Here is a 15323-nt window from a genome sequence, read left to right on the forward strand (position 1 = left end):
ATTATCTTGTACTTAACACCTCGAACATTTGTTGTTGTTCAGTCATTTCAATCATGTCTGACTCTTCATGATGCCATTTGGAGTTTTCTTGGCAAAGATACTGGAGTGATTTGCCATTTCCTTCTCTAGCTCGTTTAAAAGATGAGGAAACTGAGGTAAACAAAGTTAAGTGATTTGCCCAGGGTCACAGAGGTAGTAAGTGTCTGAGACTAGATTTGAATTTAGGAAGATGAGTCTTTCTGTCTTCAGGTCCTATACTTCATCCACTGTGCCTCCTAACTGTCCAACATCATGGAGATCATGTAATAGAAAGTTAAAGTAAGAGATAGAGGAACATACAGTCTAATAACAGATTAACATTCATAGATACTTATGCTATGTGACAATGTAGAAAATACCACCTGAATTGGGTCTTGAAGGAAGGGTTTTCAATAGATTAGGAAAATGACAAGGTCTCTTCTTCCAAGTATAGGACATAAACAGATTATAATAAATATATACAATTTGTTTAGATTGGTTGGAGTCAGACTGAGTAGAGGATAAGGAGTTCTGTTATTATTTAATAGACATTCTGAATTATTTAAGATTATTGAGCAGAAAAGTGAAATTATAAGCATAGAGAAGGAATAGAATGGAGAAGGGAAGAACGGGAACATAAGGTCAGGAAGTAAGCTATTTAAAGTGAGAATGGAAAGTACAGTACAACACCAACAATAAGATTATATGATGATCAATTCTGGTGGATGTGGACTCTTTTCAATAATGAGATGATTCAGACCAGTTCCAATGATCTTGTGATGAAGAGAGCTATCTACACACAGAGGACTGTGGGAACTGAGTGTGGATTGCAACGTAGTATTTTCACTCTTTTTGTTGTTGTTTGCTTTCATTTTATGTTCTTTATCATTTTTTTCCCTTTTTGATATTTTTCTTGTGCAGCAAGATAATTGTATAAATATGTATACATATATTGGATTTAAGATATATTTTTTATCATGTTTAACATTTATTGGATTGCTTGCCATTTAGGGGAAAGCATAAGAGGAAGGGGAGAAAAATTGGAACATAAGGTTTTGCAAAAGTCAGTGTTGAAAAATTACCCATGCATATGTTTTGAAAATAAAAAAGCTTTAAGAAAAAAAAGTTCAAATGCAAGAAATGTTAGCAACAGGGATATGAATTAGAGGTAAACATTAAAGATACCTTCAGTTTCCAGCTTCTGTAAGCTGTTATAAATAAATAGAGTTAAAGTTGGGTATGTGGGTGTGTGGGTGTGTGTAGGTATGTTTTAAAGAAGATGATTAGTTCAGTTTTGGACATGTTGACTTTGAGATTTTGGTGAAGAAATATCTAGTAAGAAGTTTGAAATCAGGCCTAGAGCTTTGGAGAGAAAGCTAAGGATGGATTTTAAGAGTGTAGTTAGAAGATAACATTGCCATGGGATAGAAGATAAAGAAAACAAAGGACTATGGATCTAGTCTTGGAGGGCAGCCACATGTAACAGGCAAATGAAGGTATGAATAGCCAACTAAGGAGTCATTTATGTGAAATGATATAAATTTATCTTGTGTAGTGTTCTCTTCTTTTGTATAATATGATGGTTCTCTGGGAGCAGCTTTCTTGGGGAGGTTTTCTGGAGGTAGCCTTAGTTTCAATTCAGATCAATAATCACCTCAAATACAGCCAGGAGTTAAAATCCAATCTTTTATTGTCTCTTCCAAAATAGCCCAGTTAGCTTTCTTTGATTCTGAGAGCTCTCGTTGCTAGTCTTTTGCCTCTGCCAGCTTCTGCCTCTAGCTCAACTCTGACTCCTGGCAATCTTATGAACTGAACTCACTTCACTAACTCAACTCCTTTTAAGCTCTTTTAGAGGTGTAAACTCAAAGGTTGACTCCTCCTCCGAGAGTGGGATTATGGGAGGTGTGAATTCACAAAGTTACAAAGTTAACTTTGTATCTCTCCCATATTTGTGAACTCCAATGTGTGAATTCTTAAAGGTATAAACTCAAGCACATAAGCACTATTTCTATCAATTCCATTGAGTTAACACTAGGATTCTAACATCCTTGGACATATAAACAACAGGTTTTTGTCTTTTCTAAAGTAGCATTCAGTTGCTTTTGGGTAGAAGCAAGGAGGAGGTAGTCAGTCAATATTAAGCAGAGTTAGAAATGAATTAGATGGGTAAGACAGAATCTCCTGATGAGAGCAGATAACAGCACTGAGGAAAGGTCTTCTCCCAGGAGTATGAAAGACTTAACAGGATGATATTAATAATCGATATTCTTTTTTTTTTTCTCTGAGACAGTTGGGGTTAAGTGACTTGCCCAGGGTCACACTAACTAGGAAGTATTAAGTTTTAAGGAAGGAAATATTAAGTATTAACTAAGGAAGGCCAGATTTGAACTCAGGTCCTCCTGACTTCAGGGCCAGCACTCTATCCACTGCAACATCTAGCTGCTCCCCCTACCCCCCCCCAAAAAAAAATAGTTGATATTCTTCTAGCATCTTGAAGTTTGCAGAATATTTTCAGTACATTGGCAAAAGAGTATGTATTTTACTATTAGACACTTAATTCAATTCAATTTAATTCAGTTCTGTCACCTCCCCCATCTTGTGCCTGAGAAGGCAGTTTTTTGAATCTATGTGGAAGACTTTCCATTTTGAAAATAACAACTTACAGAAAACTTTTTATAGGAATTTTCTCCCAAAGCAGGATATAAAATATAAAGTATAAGAATAAGATATGATTGTAGATAACATATATGATTGTAAATAGATAATTTTTGTCTGTTTCATCATTTCCCCCTCTCCTCAATAAAATGGATTCTGTTAATGATTTGTGTGCAGTCTGCAGGTGGAGTTCTAATCTTTCTTCTGAAAAGCTGTAGATGGTTTCCTTGAGTTTATTGCCCAGGAACACAGAACAAGTAGGTAGAGTTAGAGAATGCAGCCAGAAATCAAGGCCAGATTGATTATCAGGCTAAAATAATATAAGTTCATTCATGGTACCTAAGAGGAAATCTGTACTGAGAGTAAAAATTATACATATATACACAACAAAAGACAGAAAAAATGAGATCTGGAGAGAGGAGAAATAAAACATGGTCAGAATCAGAGATAAAGGTAAACAAAGAGATTGACTTCTGGGAATTGGGGGATGAGACAGGGAATTTTGAAGTTTTGAGATTTGAAGAGAGAGAGGGCAAAGGATTAAGTGAGAGATGTAGAGTACTATCTTGATTCAGGTTATGATCAACAAGGAGAAACATCTGGGGTGAAACTTTTTCTTTACCCATCTTTGACTCAAAGGCTAACTTAACCTTTGCTCAACCACCAGCATGTTTCCTTCCAGGACCCTGACATATGGATTCTTTAGTAGCATCCATAAATAAACAGGAATCATTCAGATATCTATCTTTTTAGGTTTTGTTTATGCTATCAAGTTATAAATATGGAAGGATTTTGTGGTGTTCTCTTTTTTTTTTTTCTAGAATATATGATGGTTCTCTGGGAGCAGATTTCTTGGGGAGGTTTCTGGAGGCAGCCTTCATTTCAGTTCAGATCAATAATCACCTCAAACGCAGCCAGGGATTTAAATACAGTCTCTTATTTTCTCTTCCAAAATAGCCTGGTTAGTTTTTTTAGAGGCCTATCTTCTTCCTTGGTTCCAAGAGTTCTTGCAGCTTGTCCTTTGTCGCTTCCAGAACCCTCTGAATCTTGGTTCTCCTCCTCCAAATCCTTCGTTCTGCCTGACTGCAGTCTCTAGCTTGTCAATCTCCCAAACTGACTGACTTGAGCTTTCTTTGGTTCTGAGAGCTCTCCTTGCTAGTCTTTTGCCTCTAGCTCAACTCCAACTACTGGCAATCTTCCACACTGACTGACTGAGTGACTGACCGAAGCTCTAAGAGCTTCTTATATATGATCCTTTAAAGGTGTGAACCCAAAGGTTGACTCCTCCTCTGAGAGAGTGGGATTGTGGGTTTCTGACTTGTGAATCTCCCGAACTTGTGAACTCCAATGTGTGAATTCTCATGGGTGAATTCTTAAAGGTGTAAGCATTGTTTCTATCAACTCCATTGAGTTATCACTAGGATTCTAACAGGATTGTGTGTGTATCTTGTGTTACATTGGACAAATAAGTAAAAAAGTTCATATATCTCTTGACATGCCTCCTATTTCATACATAATACTATCTGTATAAAAATCTTTCAGATGAATGGCTTTGCTTCCTTTAAATATGCTAGCATATGAAATGTTAAATGAAATATTAAAATATTTTCCTAGCTTTCCTTAATAGTTACTAATATGAAATTCGTGATTTTGTAGTGGTCTTGTCTGATGTGTTGTCATGGAAAAAAAATTCATAAAATAGAGGTTTTCTTCTGAGCCAGAAAAAAACAAGTTCTGCTACCATTCTGTTAGCTTACTTGTTAAAATAAGAGCCATGTTCATATAGTTGTTCTCATGTAATTGAGAGGCATAACTCATTTAAATTCTTAAAGATGATTTTATATTTTTTCCACTTTTTCCCCTTCTCCTTTGGCTTATAAGCTTCTTTATGTTCTTTCTGTTAAAATTTTTTTTTGCCTTCCTGGACAGAAACAGAAAGATGTGAAGTAAACATATTTACCTTTCTAAAATTAAAATGTGAAAAGGAATTTGTCCATTATGATTATAGAGTCATGGACCTATTCTGTATTGGAAAATGCTCAAATTATCTACCAAAAACCTTCTTACTGATTTCATGGAGCTGTTCACTTAACTAGGAAAGCTTTGCTCTGTTTTCCTTCACAGTTGGTATCGTCCTTTAGCTGTGCTGAAAATTTTCCTCTGAGAAGTAGTTATAACATCTTAAAATAATACCAATTTTATGTTTTCTTTAGTATATACACAGAACTCCTGATTAACCTGACTTTCACTTAAAATCCCTGCTGTTATCAAGAAGTAAGTTAGACTTTTTAATTATTAGTAAACGTGTCCTTAGAGACATATAACCCACTCAGGGAGCAGAAACCTTTCCATAGGTCCTTCCACACATGTTCATGTGTCAGACAGTGTGATAATTGTTTCTTATTTTATGTTGAACATTTATAATCTTGGAGATTGTTCTCAACATATACTATGGTTTCTTCATTCTAGGAGTGTACTTTGGAATGTGTGTATGTGTATGTATTGACTTCTTTTAAAAAGAAAAAAAAGAAGTCCAAAAACCATTTTATTGGTGCCTTCTTTTTTAATGGCAGTTATTTCTTTTTTCTTTGTTTTCAGTTCTAATTTTCTCTCATCCTCAGGCTCTTCCTTTACCCATTGAGAAGGCAAGAAAAACAGAGCCCATTGTAAATATGAAGTCATGCTACATTTATTTCCAATAATAGCCATGTTTAAGGGAGGAAAGCAAATAATAATAATAATAATAATAATAATAATAATAAAGAAGGAAAAAATGTGCTTCCATCTGCATTAGTTTTTAAATATATAAGTAACTGAGCCAAATTTCTAAAAATAAGAGCTATTCTCAATTGATAAATGTTCAAAAGTGATAGACAGGCAGTTCTTTATGTTAATGGGTCTCAAATTCATGGGAGATGATGAAATCAGCAAGACCTGGTGTAGAGGAAGAAGAAAAGAGGACCCAGGACACCTATGGTTAGAGATTGTGATCTAGAAGGGAGTCCAGCAAAAGTGTGACCAGCTAGATAGAAAGAGAACCCATCAAGGAGTGGTATCCTAAAAATCTGAAAGAAGAAAATATCAAGGAGGAAGGCTAAGAGAGGTCAAGGAGAATGTGGATAGAGAAAAGGCCATTGCATTTGGCCAGTTGGATGTCATTAGTAATTTTGGAGAGGGCAAATTTGGTGGAATGAAAGGATCAAAAACCAGAGGGTAAAGAAGAGGTTGAAGGACAGAAGTAGAGGTACCTTTTATATATGGCCTTTTCAAGTAATTTAGATATAAAGGGCAGGAGTATTGAATGATAGAAGAATTAGAACTGAAAACAAAGAAAAAAGAAATAATTGCCATTAAAAAAGAAGAGGCTTTGGTTAGGATGGAGAAGACATGGGCTCATTTGTGGGGAATAAGCCAGTAACCAGAAAGAGACTAAATTAAATGAAAGAGTGGCCTATCAGCTCTGATGAATTTAACAAGTGAAGAGGCAACAAAATATTAGAGGAGATAGGTTGGAATGGGATTACTACTAGAGTGGTGAGCCTTGGTAAGGAGTTAGGTCAATTCAATATGTGAAATAGGGGTGAAAGAAGAAATAATGGTAGAAGGTTGTAGATGAAGAAGAGGGGGAAAGAGAAAGTTCTCAATGAATGGCCTAGATTTTTTTTTCTGTAAAATACAAGGGGGCAGCAACTAATTGGTATAGTGGATAGAGCACCAGCTCTGAAGTCAGGAGGACCTAAGTTCAAATCTGGCCTTAGACACTTAAAACTTCCTGCTTCTTGAGCAAGTCACTTAATCCCAATTGCCTCAGCAAAAAATAAAATAAGATAAAATACAAGGGAAAGTTCTTAGCTAGAAAATAGGATAAAGTGTATGGAAGCTGAAAAGGTTTGAAAGAACAACTGTAGAAAGTACAACAGTGAATTGTTAAGAGAAGTATAATAGTATTGCCTAGCACAAGTGAGAGTCCAGTTGAGCATCCCTCAAAAAAATTGTAGGAGGCTTAGAATTATTGCCTGATTTTTCTCCATCTTCATTCAGAATCACATATGTAGGCATGAAGGAGACCAGTGATGGGAGTGAGCTAAGGCTGAACTTTGACCACACATAGTTGGCAAAATGATAAAGGGCCTAGGAATTCAAGAAAGGAGGAAGTACAGTGTTGAATTGGTTCACCAAGGGATCAATATGGTTAAAAGAGTAGAGGATAGTTAGTGGAAGAGAGATGGGCTGAGAGAAAATTGAGAGAATAAAGAGCAGCAATCATGATATGGATGAAGAGTAGGGATTTGGAAGCACATTGTTGTCATGGTATAGTGGTATAGACAATACATAGTACAGACAGTTATCAAGGACTTTCTCTGTGACCTAGAATGTTCACATCACCATATTTAGCTTGTACCCCAACCTTGCACTTAATGGATCAGTAGTGCAATTGCTACAGAGCCAAAGTTTGAAGCAGATATCAGGGAAGGTACACAGCCACCAAAAGTTTTCACCACTATTTCAAAGACTATTTTACATCCTTGCAGGGATATCATCTTTTACCCCAAGTTGCAGCACAACACTATTGACTCTGAATGGCGGGAACAATAGCAGCTCTTGAACTAAAGGTTTAAAACTAATTTTGGAGCAGTGACCAATCAATCATCAGCCACCTCTAGTGGTGAGGAAATTCAGGAGTTAAAACTAACTGGACATGGGTAGGGAACCAGCAAAAAGACTTCATAAATAACTGAGCAAAAGAAAATTTTTTATAAAGAAATGTTCTGAGTAAGAGAATCCCTGAATACAACTCCAGGAGTATATGATTCTGTAACAAATATAAAATAAAATCCCAGCAAACAGTATGGAATGACAACAAGAACCATGGGAGCATTTGTAAGGCTTTCTAAGAGAACTAAGGTTAAAAAACAGGGAGTGAAGTAGACAAATAAGGGAGTAAAAATTTTTTACATTGTATATTTTGGGGGGAAAATGAAGGAAGCAATTAAAAATCCCAATGATCTAACTAGAAATACTAGCACAAAGTTAAAAGATGGCAATATTAGAATATATGAAATATCTATTATCAGAAACCACTGACCTGAAATACAGCACAAGAAATATTGGAGAGACACTTAGTATTCATGAGATATATTTACTGTTCATCCCTAACTGTGGTGTTAGGCCACACCAATATAACAAAAGTAGTTATATTAAAATATACAGGCTTAATATTACATCAGTCAAATAACCAAGGGCTTATTTTATTGAACAAAAGAAAATAATAGCAAAATTTGCTTGGAGGGACAGAGGTCAAGAGTCAGAAGAGAAGTAGTGAAAAAAAATTCCAGTGAAGTGCATGAATCTCAAACTATCTTACAAAGACATCATAGTTAAAACTATTTGGTACCGTTAAAAAAACAGAAAAAAGTAGACAAATAAAATAGACTAGAAAAAGAAGACCCAGAAATAATAGAACATAATAACCTAATGGTGAGTGATCTTAAGAATATCAACTACTGGGAGATTTCCCTTGTGGACAAAAACTGTTAGAAACCGGGAAAGTAGGGTGACAGAAATTATGTTTGGATTAACATCTTATACTGTCTATGAAAAAAAACTCTAAATAAATAACTTTATATAAAAGGTCATGTCATAAAAAACTGTACAGAATTGTAGAGAAACTCTAATGCTTTTGAAAACTAGGGGATTTTTTTGGGGGGAAATCCATAATTAAATGAAGGATAGAAGCACCTACAAAAGACAAAATTTTGGATAGTAGGATGCACAGTAGTTAGTTTTGAACTTAAGAGTTCAGATCTTACTTCAAACATGTATTATTAGAGCAAGTCACTTAATTTCTCTCAGCCTGTTTCCTTATCTGTGAAATGGGAATAATAACAACAACCTCCTAGGGTTATTATAAGGACCAAATGAGATCCCATATGCATAGCTCTTTGCATATCTTACAGCAGTAGTACTGGATCCAATTTGTGCCAGTGGGTGATTGTTAAATTTTCAGTGTCAGCATTTATACCTCAAAAATTGACAAATGTAACAAAATTTACTATTTTGTTAATTTTCTAGGCTGAAGAAAATGGTAATAATGCAGATTGATTAAACTTTAAAGTGATGTGTATATGTTTCTCCTTCTACACCCTAAAGCCAGTTGTTAAACATTTACCAGCACATAGTTGCCTGAAAGCAGAATATAAATGCTAGTTGTCATCATCAGTATTCTATTAAAATTTAAGAGTATATTTATATGGAAGCATTTCATATTTTTGAGAAGTAGCAAGTTATAGTTGAAATAGAGTCGGAAGTGCTAAGAGTCTACTTCTGACACATAATGGCTATGGAATGGGGAGATGGTTGTTAAGTCACATAGTTATGTCTGACTCTTCATGATGCCCTTTTTGTGAGGTTTTCTTGGCAAAGATATTAGAATGGTTTGTCATTTCTTTCTCTAGGGTCCCCATTTACAGTTGGGGAAACTAAGACAAATAGAAGTTATGTAATTTGCCCAGGATCACATAGCTACTAAATATCTGAGACTGGATTTGAACTCTGGTTCTCCTGATTCCAGGCCTAGCATTCTATCTACTATCTATCTATCTACAGCCATCTGGCTGTCCCAAAGGGGAGATTAGGAAACAATTTTTATAGTATTTCAGCAAATTTCTGTTTTGTTGTTTGTAGATGTAGTAGAGTCATTTTGTTTGACTTTGTAGGTTTGTAAGTACAAGTTAGATAATGAAAGTTTTCCCCAGTTTTTGAACTAGGAAGATACAGAATTTGATTGCTCCTCATACTTATTACCAGATTGTTATATGTAATGTCAGAGGATTTAATTTCACAGTCTTATCTGCCAAATCATAGATGGCATGCGATACAGGGCATTGAAATAAGTAGAACTGAAACAAACTCACCCCATGCTCACTTTAATTAAGACACTCTACATCCAATTTAATCTGTGCTCTTAGAATTGAAAGATTAGTTGCCAGTAGAAGAAGCAATCCTTCTGAAGTTGCAGAAATTTTTGATATTTGGCCTTAGTTGCACCTGTTCCAATTCTTCATGGCCCACATGCCAACATTCTCAGCCATTTGAGAAATGATAATGGTTTAATCAGGGCGACTCAACTTGGAATCAAAGAAAGGAAGAAAAAAAGAAAAGAAAATCTTGTATTCCCCTGAATAAATTACATTCCATCTATCCTCAAAAAACTACACTTTTCCCAAAATCTGCCATTTGGACACTGTAAACCTTAGTCCATTTCTGCTGTGTCTCATTTCATACTTGTATCGTGAATCATATGCTGCTGCATATGCTTTCCACATAATGAGCTAGACAAATAAAATGTTCAGACTCTACTTTAGCCTGCCATCTGTTTATGAAGTCTGCAGGAAAGAGAAGACATTCTCCTCATCCTGCCTCTTCTCCCACCCCCTGCCTTTTTTAAACATCAAAGTGCTCAAACACTTTGGAGTGAAAAATTCAGTATGTATGAGAACATCCTCCATCCTTTTGAAAACATATTCCTTGGGAAGTTATATTGTAAACTTTTATCTATTAAATGGATCAGAAACTTAACATGAATTAACCCTGTTATATACATGTTACTATGTAAGCTTCAGTGCTATTTTTAACAGTTTTTTTCCTAATTGTGCTAATTATTTTCATACCCTAAAAGAACATATAGAAGAGTCAGAAACTGCCATCTTCCTAATGGATAGGATGCTGAAACATAGAGTCAAGAAGTTGTTGTTGTTCAGTTGTTTCAGTAGTGACTGAATCTTTGTGACCCCATTTTGGGTTTTCTTAGCACAAACACTGGAGTGGTTGCCATTTCCTTCTTCAGTTTATTTTACAATTGAGGAAATTGAGGCAAACAGGCTTAAATGACTTTTCTACTATCATATGGCCAAAGTGTCTGGGGCTAGGTTTGAACTTACAAAGATGAATTTTCCTGACTCCAAGTTCAGCCCTCTATGCACTGTGTCATCTTGCTTCCCAGAACCAAGAAAAACTGGGTTCAAATCCTAATTAGACATTGATTATCTGTGTGACTGGGCAAATCTGTATCTCAGTTTCCTTATCTCTAATATTAGAAAGTTAGATATCATAGCTTTCAGAATTGTTTACATCGCTAATCTATTGTGCCTTGGGGTCTACTTTGGCTTGATTTTCTTTGCTAGGGTTATTTTTCAAAAACACCAGTTTCTTTCACCTGTTGTTTTCCCATTGAAGATGAAAGATGCCAGACTTTTCCAGATTACTCTCTTTTTCTTCCAGTCCACTGTCTACATGGCTTTTTCTCCATGGATTTATTTTCTTTTTAAGTTCAGAATCAATAATAATGAAACAGATATGAAGTCTGAGCTACAATATAGATCATATTTGAATGGTTACAGAAATACCAGGTTGATGATTACGTTGCCCTGTTAAAGTAATAGAACCACTAAACTAAAAGTTGGCCACTCTTTCCCCATTGTGACAAATCCTGCTTTTTACTAATAGGTCATATTTTTTAAACAACCACCCCATTAAACAAATCACTCCATTGAAAATGGTCAAGGCAATTTGCAAATAGAGATTTGGAAAAATACTATTTTTATAGAAAACTAAAATAATTTGATACAGAAGTTTTGAAAAACATAAAACCCATTTAAGAAAGTAATCTAAGCTGTTAAAGCTATCTCAGCTGAGAAAAACAGTTCTTAAGGTATAATATGCCAGAACTAGAAGTGGCAAGATGAAGAAAAGAAATCAGAAGGAGAAGAAATCTAATAGCAACTCCTTGACTTTCCTCATAGCGTTAGAGTCATAAACCCATAATTAATGAATGAATAACTGAGTGAATGACATAAATAAGTGAATGAATGAACAAATGAGTAGATCATTTGATTAAATGATGAATGAATGAATTTGATATATAATTTTTACATTTTTTTGTTACAAATAAAATAATTATCATCTTATAAATATTTATAAATAAATTAGTAAATCTCTATTTTAAATTCTTACTTTGCCACTCACTGGTTCTGTGACATTCGACAAATCACTGTATCTTTCCAAACTTGTTTCTTTATTTCTAAAATAAAAATAATAAAACTCGAAATACATACTTCCCAGTGTTAAAATAAAGCTCCCATGAGCCCTTTGCAAACTATTGTAGCTCAAATGAATTGATTATATTGTTTAAAGGGGACTTACTTGTATTAAAATATTTTAAAATTAATTTTAACCATTGTATCATACATAATTGTCATTCAGTTCTATTGTGAACCAGTTATTTATTTTTTGCTATTTATAGTTTTCATGCTACTTGTTTAATGGCCATATTTTCCTACTGATTTGTACTTGAAGGTTCATGCAACAAGCTAGGATTGGAACATACTGACCTTTTTTTTTTTTTTAAACACATTATTTCTTGCCTTTTACACATGGTTTTTTGATCATTTCATTTTTTTGGTGGCATCCTTTAATCTAGTACTTCCTTGTGTTGCCTTCTTTTCTAATGCTCAATCCCAGTATATAAGTATCTCTCCACTGACTTTGGAAAGATAATTATTTTTATTTCTTCAGAGATCGTTAGTTCATGACTTTTATGCCTTATAATATTAGTGGAATATTAATATTATGAAAGGAGAAGTTACAGAGCATTAAAGGAGTTTTGCAATTTCACCAAGGCAGTCCTTCTCATCTTTAATTTTGGGTAAAGCCCATTGTCCATTTGCTATCTTTGGAAGCTTTTGCAAATTGTCTCATGGATTTTGAACTTGGATAATCATCAGGACTGAATAAGAAAGGAACAAATCTGAAACTTTAGCACAAACTGAAGGAACATAGGATTAGCATTTAATGGGCACAGTGGGCATGGATGGATGATTTATGGCACACTTAGCAGATGTAGCATGAGAAATGATTAACTGTGCATTCTGCTCACCAGTGCTCTTAACCCAATTATAGAAAAGGAAATGTTTGTCTTTGATCTCTCTTTTTTTTTTTTATCCCTTTTCTACTTCCTTTCTTTCTCCTGCATGCCAGAATACCAGTTAATCAACAGTCAATTCAATAAATATCTCCTATGTGCCAAACACTGTATTAGTTGCTAGGGATTCAAAGATAAAGAATGAATCCCGATTCGCAAGAATCCCTACTGGATATACCTTCAAATCAATGACTTTGATGCTGTTTACCAAACATCTCTGACATTTCAGTGGATCTATTATTTCATTGATAGGGCTATCCCTTCTGAGGAAACAAATTCCAACCCATTGAAGCCCTTCCTTATTGATTCAGACAGAATATGGATATTAATTGAGTATATAGATTTTTCAGTTATTGCTCAAAGATGGGGATTTGTTTTAGAGAAAAACATATGATTATTAGAAGTACTAATCAATGTCTTTGAAAAGGTCTGAAACATGTACAATGTTCCACACCCTCTGTGGCTTTAAGCTTTTTTTGTGCTGCTTTTTTCATGTTTTTTGAAAAACAGAAATTAAACTTTATGTCTCTGGGAAACAACTGTAATTTTCTTATTTTGGGTGTCTTTGCTCCCAAGATTTAGATAATTTTTTCCCAGACCAACATACTATAAATACAATAAAAAAATTATTGCACAAATAAATTGAGCATAATTTAATCCCTTTTTGATAATCTCCAGTCATCACAATCAAACATTGTCATTGTGCTGTAATAGTGATACCATTATCGATTTGATTGAATTTAACATATTTATTACACATAAGACACTGTGTTAACTGCTGGGAACATACATGTGAAAAGTAATATAGTTTCCGTCCTCAATGAATTTTTAATCATTAGAATGTACATATACATTATATATGTACACACAGACACACACAAATAGTCATGATACAAGTTAGAAATGGGTCTTTGAATGCAGAGTGGAAAGAAAAGTGTATTTAGGAGACATAACAACTTTTAGTTTTCTTCCCACAAAATACAAATTGTGTTACTTAGGCAAAGTTACTTAACCATTGAATGCCACAATTACCACTCATCCTTAATATTAGAATATCAACTTCTTTGCTTGAAGAAAGCTGCAAATCATATAACATCTAAGATCTTTTTGGTTCCAAAATCCATGATTCCATCCTTTTGAATTTTCTTTTCATCAAAGCTACCTACCACACAATTCATTCTTTCCTGCTATAACTGAAAAGAATTGGTCAAGTTAGTTTATTTATTTTACTTGGATTAAGTCATTATTAATGCATAAAAATCAAATTAGCTAAAGAAAATCTTGAAAGATCTTTACAGTCATCGTGGTCTTTGGGAGGGTTCAAGAATAGGGAATGCTTCAAGTTTTTAGGGAGGAGCACCAGAGTTGATTTTTCAACCATGAATTTTTATACAGCAGATATCTCCTATATAATTTGAATCTGTCATAGTTTACCTTTTTTTTTTTTTCTTGCCTATATAGGGTTCTAAGTCAGTAGTTGATATGGAAGCAGAGTTGTGATTTCTTATCTTTGCTTCTAGAGCTATAATTTGAGATTTTTAAGTATTTGCAATAAGTTGATGAGGGCAAAGGATAAAAAAAGCAGTCATATTGGGAGTTTATGGGAAAAGATTTTTCTTTTACCCTATTTTGTAAGTTTATTGGACTTGTTCTACTAGAAATAGAGGCTTTCTTTCATAATCTCACCTGAATTATGAAAAATTCACAGGGTTCAGCAGTTCATTTATACACACATTTGACTATCGATTCATAAGGGGCTTTAGGAAAAAGCAAGAAGAAAAGAAGGAAAGGAGGAAGGGAGGAAGTGAAAAGATGCATTCTGTTCCTGGACTAAATTTCACAGATCAACTCTCCTGAGCCAATCTCAAGATTTTTAGGAACACTATAGGAACAAAAAGTTATTATTCACATGTGTACTTTTGTTTAGTATATCATATGTTAGATTAGAGGAATGAGTTAGGGGTATGTCTACCCCAAGCATGTGAAGACTTCCCCTGATGAAATCAGTGGATTTGTTCCTTTGGCCATGAAGGTGGCTGAAGAAGGTACAGTGGAGTGCTTAGAGTTTGGTCAAGCATCAAAGACACCAAAGTTGTCCACTGCTTCCTGGGCCTTCATCAGTCATCTTGACTTTCATCTTGCCACTGGACTTTAATATGTCTGGAATAGAAAGAGTATGGCTGATGACTTTGTATAACTCTGCTTCACTTAAATCTAATTTAAGCTCAAATCAGGAGATCATCCTGTGATGTCATTGGTCTTCTCTGAAAATGAAGAACAAATAACAGTGTATGAGATAAACCAAGAGACAATTACTGGAGGGTGGATGGACTCCACAACAAACATATCCGATTCATGCTACACTGATCTTTATTTGTTTATTTTTGAAGGTGTTTTTTAGAATGCAGAATAAGATTTTCCTAATGGTGTTTTCTTAATTTTTAATCCTTAGCTCCATCAACTGGAAGAATCTCAAACATTACACCATCTGGAGCAACTGCACCAACCAGTTCAGCCCAGCCTCAACTAAATGAACAAGATACTTTTGTGCAGAGAGCTGAACACATTCCAGCAGGGAAACGTACTCCAATGTGTGCCCAGTGTAACCAAGTCATCAGGTTTGTATTCATCTTTATAAATGTCCTCTAACACATCAATATTGGTTTTACCT

General features: G+C 34.6%; 1 protein-coding gene across 1 annotated transcript in view; it reads left to right on the top strand.

Moving 5' to 3' along the window:
• Positions 1-15323, top strand: part of PDLIM5 (PDZ and LIM domain 5) — a 211413-nt gene that overhangs the window by 169996 nt on the left and 26094 nt on the right. Inside the window, exon 10 of the mRNA XM_051965053.1 lies at positions 15105-15270. Coding sequence (XP_051821013.1) covers positions 15105-15270 — 166 coding nt within the window. The remainder of the gene's footprint in view (positions 1-15104; positions 15271-15323) is intronic.

The sequence above is a fragment of the Antechinus flavipes genome, chromosome 6 (genome assembly GCF_016432865.1).
Source record: "Antechinus flavipes isolate AdamAnt ecotype Samford, QLD, Australia chromosome 6, AdamAnt_v2, whole genome shotgun sequence".
NCBI lineage: Eukaryota > Metazoa > Chordata > Mammalia > Dasyuromorphia > Dasyuridae > Antechinus > Antechinus flavipes.